General features: G+C 40.5%; 1 gene segment (V, D, J or C); it reads left to right on the forward strand.

The window, feature by feature from the left end:
- The first annotated feature begins 2,574 nt into the window (after positions 1–2,574).
- On the forward strand, positions 2,575–3,110 carry LOC116521970. The segment is given in 2 exon segments: positions 2,575–2,652; positions 2,734–3,110. Coding segments are annotated over 2 exon segments (423 nt in total).
- Positions 3,111–13,370: the final 10,260 nt, after the last annotated feature.

Consider the following 13,370-nt stretch of genomic DNA (forward strand, 5'->3'; position numbering starts at 1 on the left):
GCCACACCCTCGTCTCTGGTGTCAACGTCGTTCCTTCTTGCATGCCTTGGTTTGTACAACATTGCTTGCTTATTTATGCCTGTTACACTTGGATACGTACTTTGGTGTTTCATGTAAACCTGATCTGTGAAGACTGTGGAAGAACTGCAGTGTTTGTAAGAGCTTTTGTTTTGAATTCTTATCGGAGATTTGTGTTTATGTTATTTTTTGGGTTCGAAGCCAGTTTGAACTGTGATCTAATAAAGAAAAAGTCCTTATAAGTTTGCATGTCTTGCCGTGTGTTAAGAGCCGTGAAGGGGGGACAGAACAAGGAACTATGGTAGGAACTGGGTATGTCTTGTCTAATGAAGAGAAGGACTGGGAATGACATGATAGAAGTGTTCCAATAGCTACGTGGCTGCCACAAAGCACAAGGAATCAACCTTCAATCAAGGGTTGAATGAATCAAAGTAGAGAGAGTCAAGCTATGGACATTATTTGAAAGTCACACATGTTAGGTCTGTCCAAAAAACCTCTAAGTGAATGCATTCAGGGGCTCTTTTATCCCAATCAATAGGTAAATGGGGTCATCATTTCCCCTTAAAAGGAGCTGCATTGGTTTCCCTTTTCAGGCTCCACCCACCAGTACAAAGTGTGGGCACTTTCCCAAATTCTCTACTATCAGTTTCTCTTCATTCATTAGTGGGAGTAAAAATGATCCTGTGGCTAAACTTAGTGTCCTTAATAGCAGTCTTGAGAGGTAATTCTATCTTCTGTATTCAGCTTTTCCGATTTTAATTATCTATACTGGAAAGTTCGCTAACACAGCTTTCTTTTTAGGTGTCCAGTCTGAGGTTCAGTTGGTAGAGTCTGGAGGGGATGTGAGGAGACCTAGGGAGTCCCTCCATCTCTCCTGAGAAGCCTCTGGATTCAACTTTGGTGGCTATAGCATGGACTGGGTGAGACAGGCTCAAGGGAAAGGACTAGAATGGGTTGCCTACATAACATATGATGCCAGTACTATTTACTACTCAGACAAAGTCAAGGGCTGCTTCACCATCTCCAGGGACAATGCCAAAAGCCAGCTGTATCTGCAAATGAACAACCTCAAAACTGAAGACACAGGAGTCTATTACTGTGTGAGACGCACAGTGAGAGGAAGTGAATTTGAAGCCAGACAAGAAGCTTTCCTCTCTAAGAGCAGATCTCCAAGTGGATTCAGTTGCAAAAGTTGAATTTGAGAATTTCAATGGAGGATCAGCTGATCGATCTACATCATAGCAGTTGAATATCCATGGAACAGCAGAATACTTTAAGAGAGCCATATAAATGAAGGGAAATAGAAGCCCAAATAGATATTCTCTTCTGGAATTCAAGTTGAAAAGAACCCTCTGCATTTACAGTTGCAAGGAATCAGTAATCATTCATAGAGCGCGCAATACTGAGTTGTGGGTTGTGTGTGACAGTAAACAGGGAATGGGCTAGAAGGGACTGCATGATGGCGCAGTGGTTATATGCAGCACTGCAGGCTACTGCTAGATCAGCAGGTCAGCGGTTCAAATCTCACCGGCTCAGGGTTGACTCAGCCTTCCATCCTTCCGAGGTGGGTAAAATGAGGACCCAGATTGTTGGGGGCAATATGCTGACTCTCTGTAAACCGCTTAGAGAGGCCTGAAAGGCCTATGAAGCGGTATATAAGTCTACTGCTATTGCTATTGCTATGATGCCAGTAAATAAGTCTATTTCAGAATCCACGAAAGATTCTTTGCCATCTCCAGAGACAAATCGAAATGCCTTCTGTATCTGCAAAGGGATGTCAGAAGGAGGCGCAAAACACATAATATTTTTGACTATGACTGAAATAAAATCTGTGGTTTCAGCTGCTCGTCCAGCTACTTCCTGGAGAATTAAAAGAGTTTCTTGAAGGAAAAAATAATAATAGTCTTCATGCCCCAAGAGTTCTCAAAACTTCTTCCATGTCAAGCTTCAATGTGTATCATAAAAACAAAATCCTCATATCTCATTTACTTATGTCATGTATGCTTGGTGGATGAACAAAATAAAAGTTTATTGTTTTTGCTTCTCTGACTTTAGGCAGTTATAGTACTAAAACCAGAATCATATACATGTACAGTTATTCCTCGAGTTGCCACTGCAATTTCACTTAATCAATCATGATAGACACAAAGTGGGACATCACATGATAGGCCCCAAATTTGCTACCTTTATTGCAATGAACATGGCATCATTAAGGAAGACGTTTCTTTGCTATCAGGCAATTTTTCCATAATCAGGAAGCCAAACCTGATTTCCAGATATAAAGCCTGTCATAGTCCTCTCAGCATGAGGTTCTTCCAATGTCTTTTAAAAAACAGACTAGGAAAAAAATGCTGAGACTTTTGAAAAAGTACAGAGAAGAGCAACGTAGAGGATGAAAGGCAAAGAGACTAAAACATATGAAGAATAGTCCAAAGAACCTCTAAGTGAATGCACCAAGGGGCTTTTTTATCCCAAGCATTATGTAAATCAGGGCACCATTTCCCCTTTAAAAGAACTGCAATGGTTTCCCTTTTCAGTCTACACCCAGCAGTACAAAGTTTGGACAAAGTTCATTAGAGGGAGCAAAAATGATCCTGTGGCTAAACTTAGTGTCCTTACTAGCAGTCTTGAGAGGTAATTCTATCCTCTGTGTTCAGCTTTTTCATTTTTAATTCTTTTATACTTGAAAGTCCACTGATACAACTTTCATTTTAGGTGCCAAATCTCAGGTCCAATTGGTGGAGTCTGGGGGGGATGTGCGAAGACCTGGAGAGTCCCTCCGTCTCTCCTGCCAAGCCTCTGGATTCACCTTCAGCAGCTATGGCATGCACTGGGTGAGACAGGCTCCAGGGAAAGGCCTGGATTGGGTAGCCTACATAAGCTCCAATTCTGGTACTATTAACTACTCAGACAAAGTCAAGGGCCGCTTCACCATCTCCAGGGACAATGCCAAAAGCCAGCTGTATCTGCAAATGAACAGCCTCAAAATTGAAGACACAGGAGTCTATTACTGTGCTAGGCACACAGTGAGAGGAAGTGAATCTGATGCTAAGCAAAAACCTTCTCCTCCTTTGAGCAGCTTTCCAAAATAATCCAGTCACAGGTAGTTGAAGGTGAACACTAGATAAAGTTCATAACAGGTTGTGGATCCTCAAATCTTATCTTCAAGGAAGCCGTGTTTAACCTAGGTGGCACTTTGGTAGAGGGGTGTGGGAGAGAATCTCGAGGCTGTGGTATAAACTAGGTAACTTTTAAACAGTTAAATTTCATTTACAGGAAGAAACATGGATTGAAGTCCTAGAGATCTTCCTTGGTATATTTTAGAGGATAGGATAGGATAGGATAGGATAGGGTAGGGTAGGGTAGGGTAGGATAGTAGGAATAGGAATAGGAATAGGAATAGAATAGAATAGAACAGAATAGAATAGAATAGAATATACAGAGTTGGAAGGGGCCTTGGAGGTCTTCTAGTCCAACCCCCTGCTTAGGCAAGAAACCCTACACCACTTCAGACAAATGGTTATCCAACATCTTCTTAAAAACTCTTGGAGCATTCACAACTTCTGGGGGCAATCTGACTTTGAGTCTTTGAACTAAGGAGCAGGTGATCAATCTGCATCATACCAGTAGAATACTCCATGGATCAGTAGAATATTTTTAGACTTAAAAAAAAGGGAGACCCTTATAAATTAGGGAAAATAGAAGCCCAAAGAGATAATCTGTTTTTGAATTGAAGGTGAAGGGAACCTCTGCATTTCCAGTTACAAGGAATCAATAATGGTTCATAGAGCTCACAATAGGGAGTTGGGAGTTGGGAGTTGTGTGTGAAAGTCAACAGGGAATGGACTGGAATGGATTGTATGATGCCAGTAAATAAGTCTATGCAGAATCCATAAAGAGTTCTTTGCCATCTCCAGAGACAACGTCAACTGACTTCTGTATCTGCAAAGGGACGTCAGAGGAGGCGCAAAACACCTAATATTTTTGTCCATCACTGAAATAAAAATCTGTGGTTCAAGCTGTGAACTTGACTGCTTATCCAGCTGCTTCCTGGAGAGTTAAAATAGTTTCTTTAAGGGAAAAAAAGGTCCTTTGAGAATTTCATTCTCCAAGAGTTCTCAAAACTTCTTCTACGTCAACCTTCAATATGTATAGCAAAAAAATCCTCCTATCTCTTTTTTAATGATGCCATGTATGCTGGTGGAGGGACAAAATAAAAGTTTATTGTTTTTGCTTCTTTGACTTTAGGCAGTTATAGAATTAAAACCAAAATCATACAAATGTATATTTATTCCTCAAGTTGCAACTGAAATTTCACTTCGTCAATCATGATGGCCGTAAAGCAGGACATCTCATGATGGGACCCAAATTTACTACCTTTATTGCAATGAAGATGGCAGTCATTAAGCGAGCCAATCCTTTGCAATAGGGCAATTTTTCCTCAATCCTAAAGCCAAACCTGATTTCCAGAAATAAAATATAGTTCTATCAGCATGAGGTTCTTCAAAGGACTTTTCAAAAAATGATTTCTCTAATAAAAAATACACACTAGAAAAAAAGATGTTGAGGCTTTTGAAAAAGTCCAGAGAAGAACAACTAAGAGGATTAAAAGCACCAAGACTAAAACATATGAAGAATGGTTGCAGATTTCAGCTGTGCTTGATGGATTTAAATGTGTCTGGTGGATTTATTTTGTTTGGACAATTTTCAAGTGTTTTTGTGGATTACAAGGCCATATATCTGTGGACTAACCTTGGTGTTAGACTACAGGAAATGATGGACTTGTAGTATCCAAGCTCATTCACAATTGTCTCTCTGAATCAGAGGTGGGTTCCTACTAGTTTGCACCTATTGGGTAGAACCAGTTCGTCAAATCTGCTGAACCGGTTAGAAGAGGTTCCACCAGTGGACCCGGAAAGCAGGCCACACCTACAGAAGAGGTTCCAAATTTTTTTGAAACCCACCACTGGTCCTTGGATATGATTATTCTGCACTATCATGCTCATATTTATAAAACTCGGTGCCTCTGTGAAAGGTAAGGATGACTACTGCATTTGTGGTGCAATCAGAACATTGCGTGTGTTGAAGTTGCAAGCCACTCCCACAAAGGAGGCCACACACACAGAGCAGGTTCGAACAATTTTTGAAACTCACCACTGCTCTGAATGTTTATATCCTCTGAGGCATCATAAGAAGAGAAAGTCATGCAAATTGCTTCAAGAATTTTAACTCTTCAAAAGTTGGTCCATTGCTATTTCACCTAACAGAATAACAGAATTGGAAGGGACCTTGGAGGTCTTCTAGTCGAATCCCCATGCACAAGTGGAAACACCATATAAGACTTCAGACAAATAGTTGTCCAATCTCCTCTTAAAAACCTCCACTGTTGGAGCATCCACAACTTCTGGAAGCAGGTTTTTCCACTGATTAATTGTTCTGTCAGGAAATTTCTCCTTAGTTACAGGTTGCATCTCTCCTTGATAAGTTTTCATCTGTTGCTTTTTTTCCTGCCTTCAGCTTCTTCTATTGAGAATGATCAATATTTTGCATCCACAGTAGATATCCCTCATTTGTTGAAATGACTTCCCCCTCCTGCCCATTGTTTAAACACCCCCCTGGGAATTCAAGAATGAAGGACATTAATATAAAAAATGTATTAATGATAAGGTACACATTGTAATAAATGGGGATTAAAAAAACTGAGTAAAAAGCTGTGTTCTGATGCAGCAATGAACATTAAATCACATTAAATGGAAATTTCCTTTCAAAAGTCATTTGAACCATAGTACAGAAATAGGACACACTGGTCTTTTAAAAGACAGGAATTTGTCATAAAATTACATTATTAAATATGGTAAACACAATCATTATATAGCCATTCAGGTTTTCCAAAAACTCTTGGTGGTATTATAAGCCAAACCCAGTTCTCTTTTATCCTGAAGTGTATGTAAATACAGGCCTAACCTTCCCCTTTATATGACATCATCTCCCACCCTCCTCAACCGGTGGCTGGAGAACAAAAGTCAGTCTGACTAGAACTTCTCCACTCTGAAAGGAAAATGATATTTTTGCTCCAACTACTCTCTATTTTAGCAATCCTCAAAGGTAACGGTTCTTCCATTCAGATATGGAAGCTAACGTTCTCCAATATGCTTGAGGTGAATGCTGGATAGGTAAAATATACATATCAATTTTTCCTTTCCAGGTGTCCAAATGGAAGTCCAGCTAGTGGAGTCTGGAGGGGAAGTGAGAAGACCTGGGGAGTCCCTCCGTCTCTCCTGCCAAGCCTCAGGCTTCACCTTCAGCAGCTTCTACATGGCCTGGGTGAGGCAGGCTCCAGGGGAAGGACTGGAGTGGGTTGCCTGGATAAATACTGGTGGGAGCCCAAAATCATATCATGATTCTGTGGAAGGCCGTTTCACCATATTTAGGCGAGATGCCTCCAGCATGCTTTATCTCCAAATGAACAGCCTGAAACCAGAGGACACTGCTGTGTATTACTGTGCTAGAGACGCACAGTGAGAGGAAGCTATGGTGAAGCCTGTAAAAACCCTCATGTTTCAGAAAGTTGAATTGGAGTATTGCAACAGAGGAGCAGCTAATCGATCTACATCATAACAGTTGAATATCCATGGAACAGTAGAATACTTTAAGAGACCAATATAAATTAAGGAAAATAGAAGCCCAAAGAGATATTTTCTTCTGGAATTCAAGTTGAAAAGAACTCTCTGCATTTACAGTTGCAAGGAATTAGTAATCATTCATAGAACTCACAATCCTGAGTTGCGAGTTGTTAGTGACAGTCAACAGGGAATGGGCAAGAATGGACTGCATGATATCATCTCCACGGATAAATCCAACTGCAAAGGGACGTCACAAGGAGGTGCAAAACACATAATATTTTTGACTATGACTGAAATAAAATCTGTGGTTTCAGCTGTGAACCTGACTGCTTGCCCAGCTACTTCCTAAAGAATTAAAATAGTTTCTTGAAGGAAAAAAAAAGTACTTGTCCTTTGAAAATTTCACACCCGAAGAGTTCTGAAAAAAATGTTTAATGTCAAGCTTCAATGTGTACAGCAAAATAAATAAATAAATAAATAAACAAATATTCTCATATCTAATTTACTTAAATCGCCTATGCTGGTGGGGAGTCCTGGGGAGTCCCTCCATCTCTCATTCCAAGCTTCAGGCTTCACCTTCAGCAGGTGCGACATGAACAGGGTGAGGCAGGTCCAGGGAAAGGACTGGAGTGGGTTGAACAGATAAACAAAGCTGGAGATGGGAGCATCCAACATATCCACGCAGAGAAGTAGGGCAGAACCACTTTCATTTTCTCTGCTGGTGATCTGCAGAAGCCACAAATATTGAAGTAGTTGAGTGATACTGATCAGTTCTGACACATTTTGCTGTTTGCTGAAACAGATGAACAAATGTTTATTGTTTTTTTTCAACAGGAAAACCAGAACAAATAATGTCTGTCATCACTTTTCTTAGGAATGGAGCATTATTTGAAAGTCACACATATTAGCTCTGTCCCCCCCAAAAAAACCCTCTAAGTGAATGAACTCAGAAGCTCTTTTTATCTCAAGCAATATGTAAATCAGGGCCCAATTTCACCTTTAAAGGAGCTGCATGGTTTCTCTTTTCAGGCTATACCCACCAACACAAAGTTTCTGCACTTTCCCAAATTCTCCACTGTCAGTTATCCTCCATTCCTTACAGGGAGAAGAAATGATTCTGTGGATAAACTTAGTGTCTTTATTTGCAGTCCTCAGAGGTAATTCTATCCTCTATCAGTTTTTTTTTTTTCCATTTCAATTCTTACATACAATAAAATTTGCTGAAACGCCTTTCATTTTAGGTGATCAATCTGAAGGGCTTTTGGTGGATTCTGGAGGGGATGTGAGAAGATCTGGAGAATCATTGCATCTCTCTTGCCAAGGCTCTGGATTCACCTTCAGCTACTCTTATATGGTCTGGGTGAGACAGGCTCCTGAAAAAGGCCTGGAATGGGTGGCATACATAAGCTTCCATTCTGCTAATATTTACTACTCTGACAAAGATCTAAAACCAGATAATGGATTGTATGATGCTAGTAAAAGCAGTATATCCCTGAAAGGGTTATTTGCCATCTGCGGAGACAAATCCAACTGCCTTCTGTATCTGCAAAGGGACGTCTGAAGGATGCACAAAAGACCTAATATTTTTGACCGTGACTGAAATAAAATCTGCTCTTTCAGCTGTGAACTTGACTGCTTCTCCAGCTGCTTCCTGGAGAATTAAAACAGTTTCTAGAAGGAAAAATAATAATAATAATAATGGTCTTTTGAGAATTTAATTCTCCAAGAGTTCTCAACACCTTTTCAATATCATCCCTCAATGTGAATAGCAAACAAACAATCCCTTATATGCTATTTACTTACTTCATCCCTTATATCCCATTCATTTATTACATGCATGCTGGTTGATGAGTAAAATAAAAGGTTACTTGTGTTGCATCTTTGACTTTATGCAGTTATAGTACTAAATCCAGAATTATATAATATGTGCAAGGGGTCCTTGAGTTACGACTGTAGTTGAGCTCAATCAAGCTCCCCAGGCTCATGTCTCTGGAAGTGAAATTAAAGTTGCTCTCTGTACTCCATCTGCTTATCACTAGAGGGCAGTCTTGTCTGTAAAATCCCATTGAATGTTATTTTCCTCAGTTTATAGAAAGAAAGAAAGAAAGAAAGAAAGAAAGAAAGAAAGAAAGAAAGAAAGAAAGAAAGAAAGAAAGAAAGGCAGATAACAAGGAGCGAATGAGTGAGTGAGTGAGTGAGTGAGTGAGTGAGTGAGTGAGTGATTGAAAGATAGATAGATAGATAGATAGATAGATAGATAGATAGATAGATAGATATCCCTTAAAAAATTGAGAAGTTCTCTTTGCAAACCCAAGAAGAATTCCCTCTCTCTTTCCTTTATTAAATATTGTCCAAACTAAATTGGTTTTAGGACTTTAAATCTGTTTCTCATTCTACCAGGATTCCTCCTTGACCACAATGGGATTTTTAACTTTTATATTGAGCTGAATGAAAGATGGATGGATTGGTGAGTGAGTGAGTGAGCGATATAGACAGACAGACAGACAGACAGACAGACAGACAGACAGATATTCCTCAAATAAATTGGGCCGTTCTCTTTGCAAACCAAAGAAGAATTCCCTCTATCTTTCCTTTCTTAAATATTGTTCAAACTAAATTGGTTTTAGGACTTTAAATCTGTTTCTCATTCTACCAGGATTCCTGCTTGACCATAATGTGATTTTTAACTTGTCTCTTACAAGATATTGAGCAGAATGAAAGATGGATGGATTGGTATGTTGATGGCTGTTGATCAATGGGTCTAACATGACCTATTAACCAGGTGCTCCTTAACAATAGCCTTATTTTAAATTCTTCAAGAAAAGACCATAGAGGACATTAATATAAAAATATTATGTATTCATGATAAGGTGTGAAATACATTCTAGTACTTGGGAGTTAAAAAAAATGAGTAGAAAGCAGTGTTCTGAGGAGACAATGAACATTAAACCACATTGAATGGAAGTTTCATTTCAGAAGTTCATTGAACCATATTCAGAAAAAGGACACATTGGTCTTTAAAAAGATGGGAACCTAACCTATAAATTACATTAACAGATAGGAGGAACACAACCTTTATATAGCCATTCAGGTTTTCCAAAAACTCTTGGTGGTATTATAAGCCAAACCCAGTTCTCTTTTATCCTGAAGTATATGTAAATACAGGCCTAACCTTCCCCTTTATATGACATCATCTCCCACCCTTCTCAACCTGTAGCTGGAGAGCAAAAGTCAGTCTGACTGGAACTTCTCCACTCTGAAAGGAAAATGATATTTTTGCTCCAACTAATCTCCATTTTAGCAATCATCAAAGGTAACGGTTCTTCCATACAGAGATGGAAGCTAAAAGCCTCCAAGAGGCTTGATGTGAAGGGACTTTAGCATGCTGGATAGTTAAAATGTACATGTCAATATTTCCTTCCTAGATGTCGAAATGGAAGTCCAGCTAGTGGAGTCTGGAGGGGAAGTGAGAAGACCTGGGGAGTCCCTCCGTCTCTCCTGCCAAGCCTCTGGATTCACCTTCAGCAGCTACTATATGCACTGGGTGAGGCAGGCTCCAGGGAAAGGACTGGAGTGGGTTGCCTGGATAAGTACTGGTGGGAGCTCAAAATCATATCATGATTCTGTGGAAGGCCGTTTCACCATCTTTCGGCGAGATGCCTCCAGCATGCTTTATCTCCAAATGAACAGCCTGAAACCAGAGGACACCGCTGTGTATTACTGTGCTAAAGACGCACAGTGAGAGGAAGCTATGGTGAAGCCTGTAAAAACCCTCATGTTTCATGGCTGCCATCCAAGTTGAATCAGCTTCCATGCTCTGAATCAAAAAAAAAGGAAGTTAGCTCTCCATTCAGAAAAGTACAGTGGAGACTCTTGCATATTCTCTACTGGTGATCTGGAGAAGCCACTTACGTTGAAGTTGTTGAGTCATATTTATCATTCCTGACCCAGTTTGTGTTTGCTAAACCCCATGAAGAACTGTTTTATTAACTGAGTATGTCTTGTCTAATGAAGAGAAGGACCAGGAATGACATGATACAAGATTGTTCCAACAATAGCAATAGCAATAGCAGTTAGACTTATATACCTATTCATAAGGCTTTCAGCCCTCTCTAAGCAGTTTACAGAGTCAGCATATTGCCCCCAACAACAATCCGGGTCCTCATTTTACCCACCTTGGAAGGATGGAAGGCTGAGTCAACTCTGAGCCAGTGAGATTTGAACAGCCGAACTGTAGAACTGCAGTCAGCTAAAGTAGCCTGCAGTGCTGCATTTAACCACTGTGCCACCTCGGCTCTCACTAAGGGGCTGCCACAAAGTATAAGGAATCAACCTTCAATCAAGGGTTGAATGAATCAAGGTTGAGGGAGTCAAGCTGGGACTCCACAAATATTGAAGTTGAGAGATGGTGATCACTTCTGACCCAGTTTACATATGCTGAAACATATGGAGGAATGTTAATTGCTTTCTCACAGGAAAATCAGAACAAATAAGGTCTGGCATCACTTTTCTTAGGAATGGAGTATTATTTGAAAGTCACACATGTTAGGTCTGTCCAGAAAACCTGTACTAAGGGGCTCTCCTCTGTCCAGTAACGAAAGCCGAGACTAGCTTAACTGGAATGTACTTTAATAGCAAGAAACCAAAACCTTGGTGGCTGAAAGCCAAGCATAACAAACAGATAAGGACCTTGGCAGCAACTCAGACAAACCTTGGCAGCAATCCAGCCTGCCATGTTAGCTACAACAGTTCTCTTTAGCCAATGGGTTGACTTCTGCAAGAAGGGCGTCTGCACAATAGTCTTTTTATAATCTGGAGAGGAGCCTAATGACCACCAGCTGAGTGCAATTACCTACTGTACTTGCGTAACTGTTCCTGATGCCTATTAGCTCTTGGATTCCGGGCATCCAGGAACAACTCACTGCTGGCTTCGGGATCCCTTGTCTCCTCCCCACTGGCGCCACCTGGTGGCCAACAAGTCTCTCTGCACCCTGCTCAGAGTCAGAACCTTGTCCAGGGTCCTCCACATCCTCCAGAGCCAACTCATAGAGCCCTTCGCTGTTGGAATCTGGTGGCAGCTCCAACGGCTCCTGCTGGGCCACAACAGGGCACTACAAAGTTGAGGGGAAAAAAACTCAATAAAGAGTTGTACACAATGTACAATGGCGGGAGGGCACCAAGATTTGTCAGTGCTTAGGGCACCAGTGAGACTTAATCCGCCACTGGCAAGAAGGGTTTTTATTTTGAAGGATATGTAAATTGCAGGACAACTTCCTGTTTAAATATGCCACCCCCGCTTCTTTTCCCAAGTTGCAAGGAGAAATATAAAGGGCGGCTGCGTGTTTGAATGTTTTTAACCACAATTTCCCATCCAAACATACAAAAAATGATATCTTGGCTCTGTTTGACATTTTTACTAGCGGTTCTCAGAGGTAAATTTTCTCGTTCATAGCCAACACTCTTACGTTTCTCTTCTTTTCTATATGTAACAAACCTCAGAAATTATTCATTTCTCCAGATGTCGAATCTGAGATCCAGTTGGTAGAGTGTGGAGGGGGTGTGAGAAGATCTGAAGATGTCTTCCATCTCTCCTGCCAAGCCTCTGGATTCAACTTTGCTGATTCTAACATGAACTGGTTGAGACAGGCCACAGGGAAAGACCCGGAATGGGTGGCATGGATAGACAAGAATGGAAGAGATATCTACTACTCGAATAAAGTGAAGAGACGCTTCACCGTCTCCAGGGACGATGCCAAAAGCCAGCTGTATCTGCAAATGAACTTCCTCAAACCAGAGGACACGGCAGTTTACTACTGCGCAATATACACAGCGAGAGGAAGTGAATCTGAGGCCAAGCAAAAACCTTTGCCTCCTCTGAATTGAATCTCATATGCTAGCAAGTAATAAAGACTTTCTTTGGTTGCTCTAGGAAGGAAACAGTTACAGTATCACACAGTAAGGAAACTAAAGATCTGAAAGACTCATAAACACAGAACGAAACAGAAATTGTTCTCTATCTCTTCCCCTCCCCACACTTGCAACACCTCCAGCAGAAGTTCTTGGTGACAGTGCCAAGGCCATGACTGAAGTCAAGATCTGGGTTTCACCTCCCACCATAGTACCACCATCGCCACTCAAAAATATAAGGATACCATGAATACATAACTTCAGTAATATTGGTTAAATTAAGTAAAGTTTACCCCTCAGTTATTCCTGTTAGGTATAACTACTGACTTTACAGTGGTAGAGACTAACTTGATTTTGCATTTAATAACAGCAGCAAGACTGTTGGTGGCGCAATACTGGAAGAAGGAAGATTTGCCTACTGTTCAAGAATGGACATTAAAAGTTACAAATTTACAGAGATGGCTAAAATATCAGCATATCTCAAGGACCACTCAAATCAGAAATATAAACTGGAGTGGAGAAGATGGATTGACTACATTCAAAATAAATACAGGACTAAAAAATTCCAGCTAGTTTATGACTGAAGAAGCAAGGAATGATATAATCTGTTTAGAGTTAGCCTAACAAAAGAGGAGTTAAAGATCAAATGAAAGATGATACTAACTTTTTAAAAGTTTATTTTAGAACATCTTTGTTAGAGATTTATACCCTGTATTTGTTCTGGGAAGTCGGGGGGGAGGTTGGGGGAGTTCGGGGGGAGGGGGGGAAGGGAGGTAAATATTTGTAAAAGCCTTTTTTTTTTCAAAAATTTTCAATTAAAAA

This window comes from Thamnophis elegans, chromosome Z, assembly GCF_009769535.1.
Source record: "Thamnophis elegans isolate rThaEle1 chromosome Z, rThaEle1.pri, whole genome shotgun sequence".
In the NCBI taxonomy this organism is placed as follows: Eukaryota; Metazoa; Chordata; class Lepidosauria; order Squamata; family Colubridae; genus Thamnophis; species Thamnophis elegans.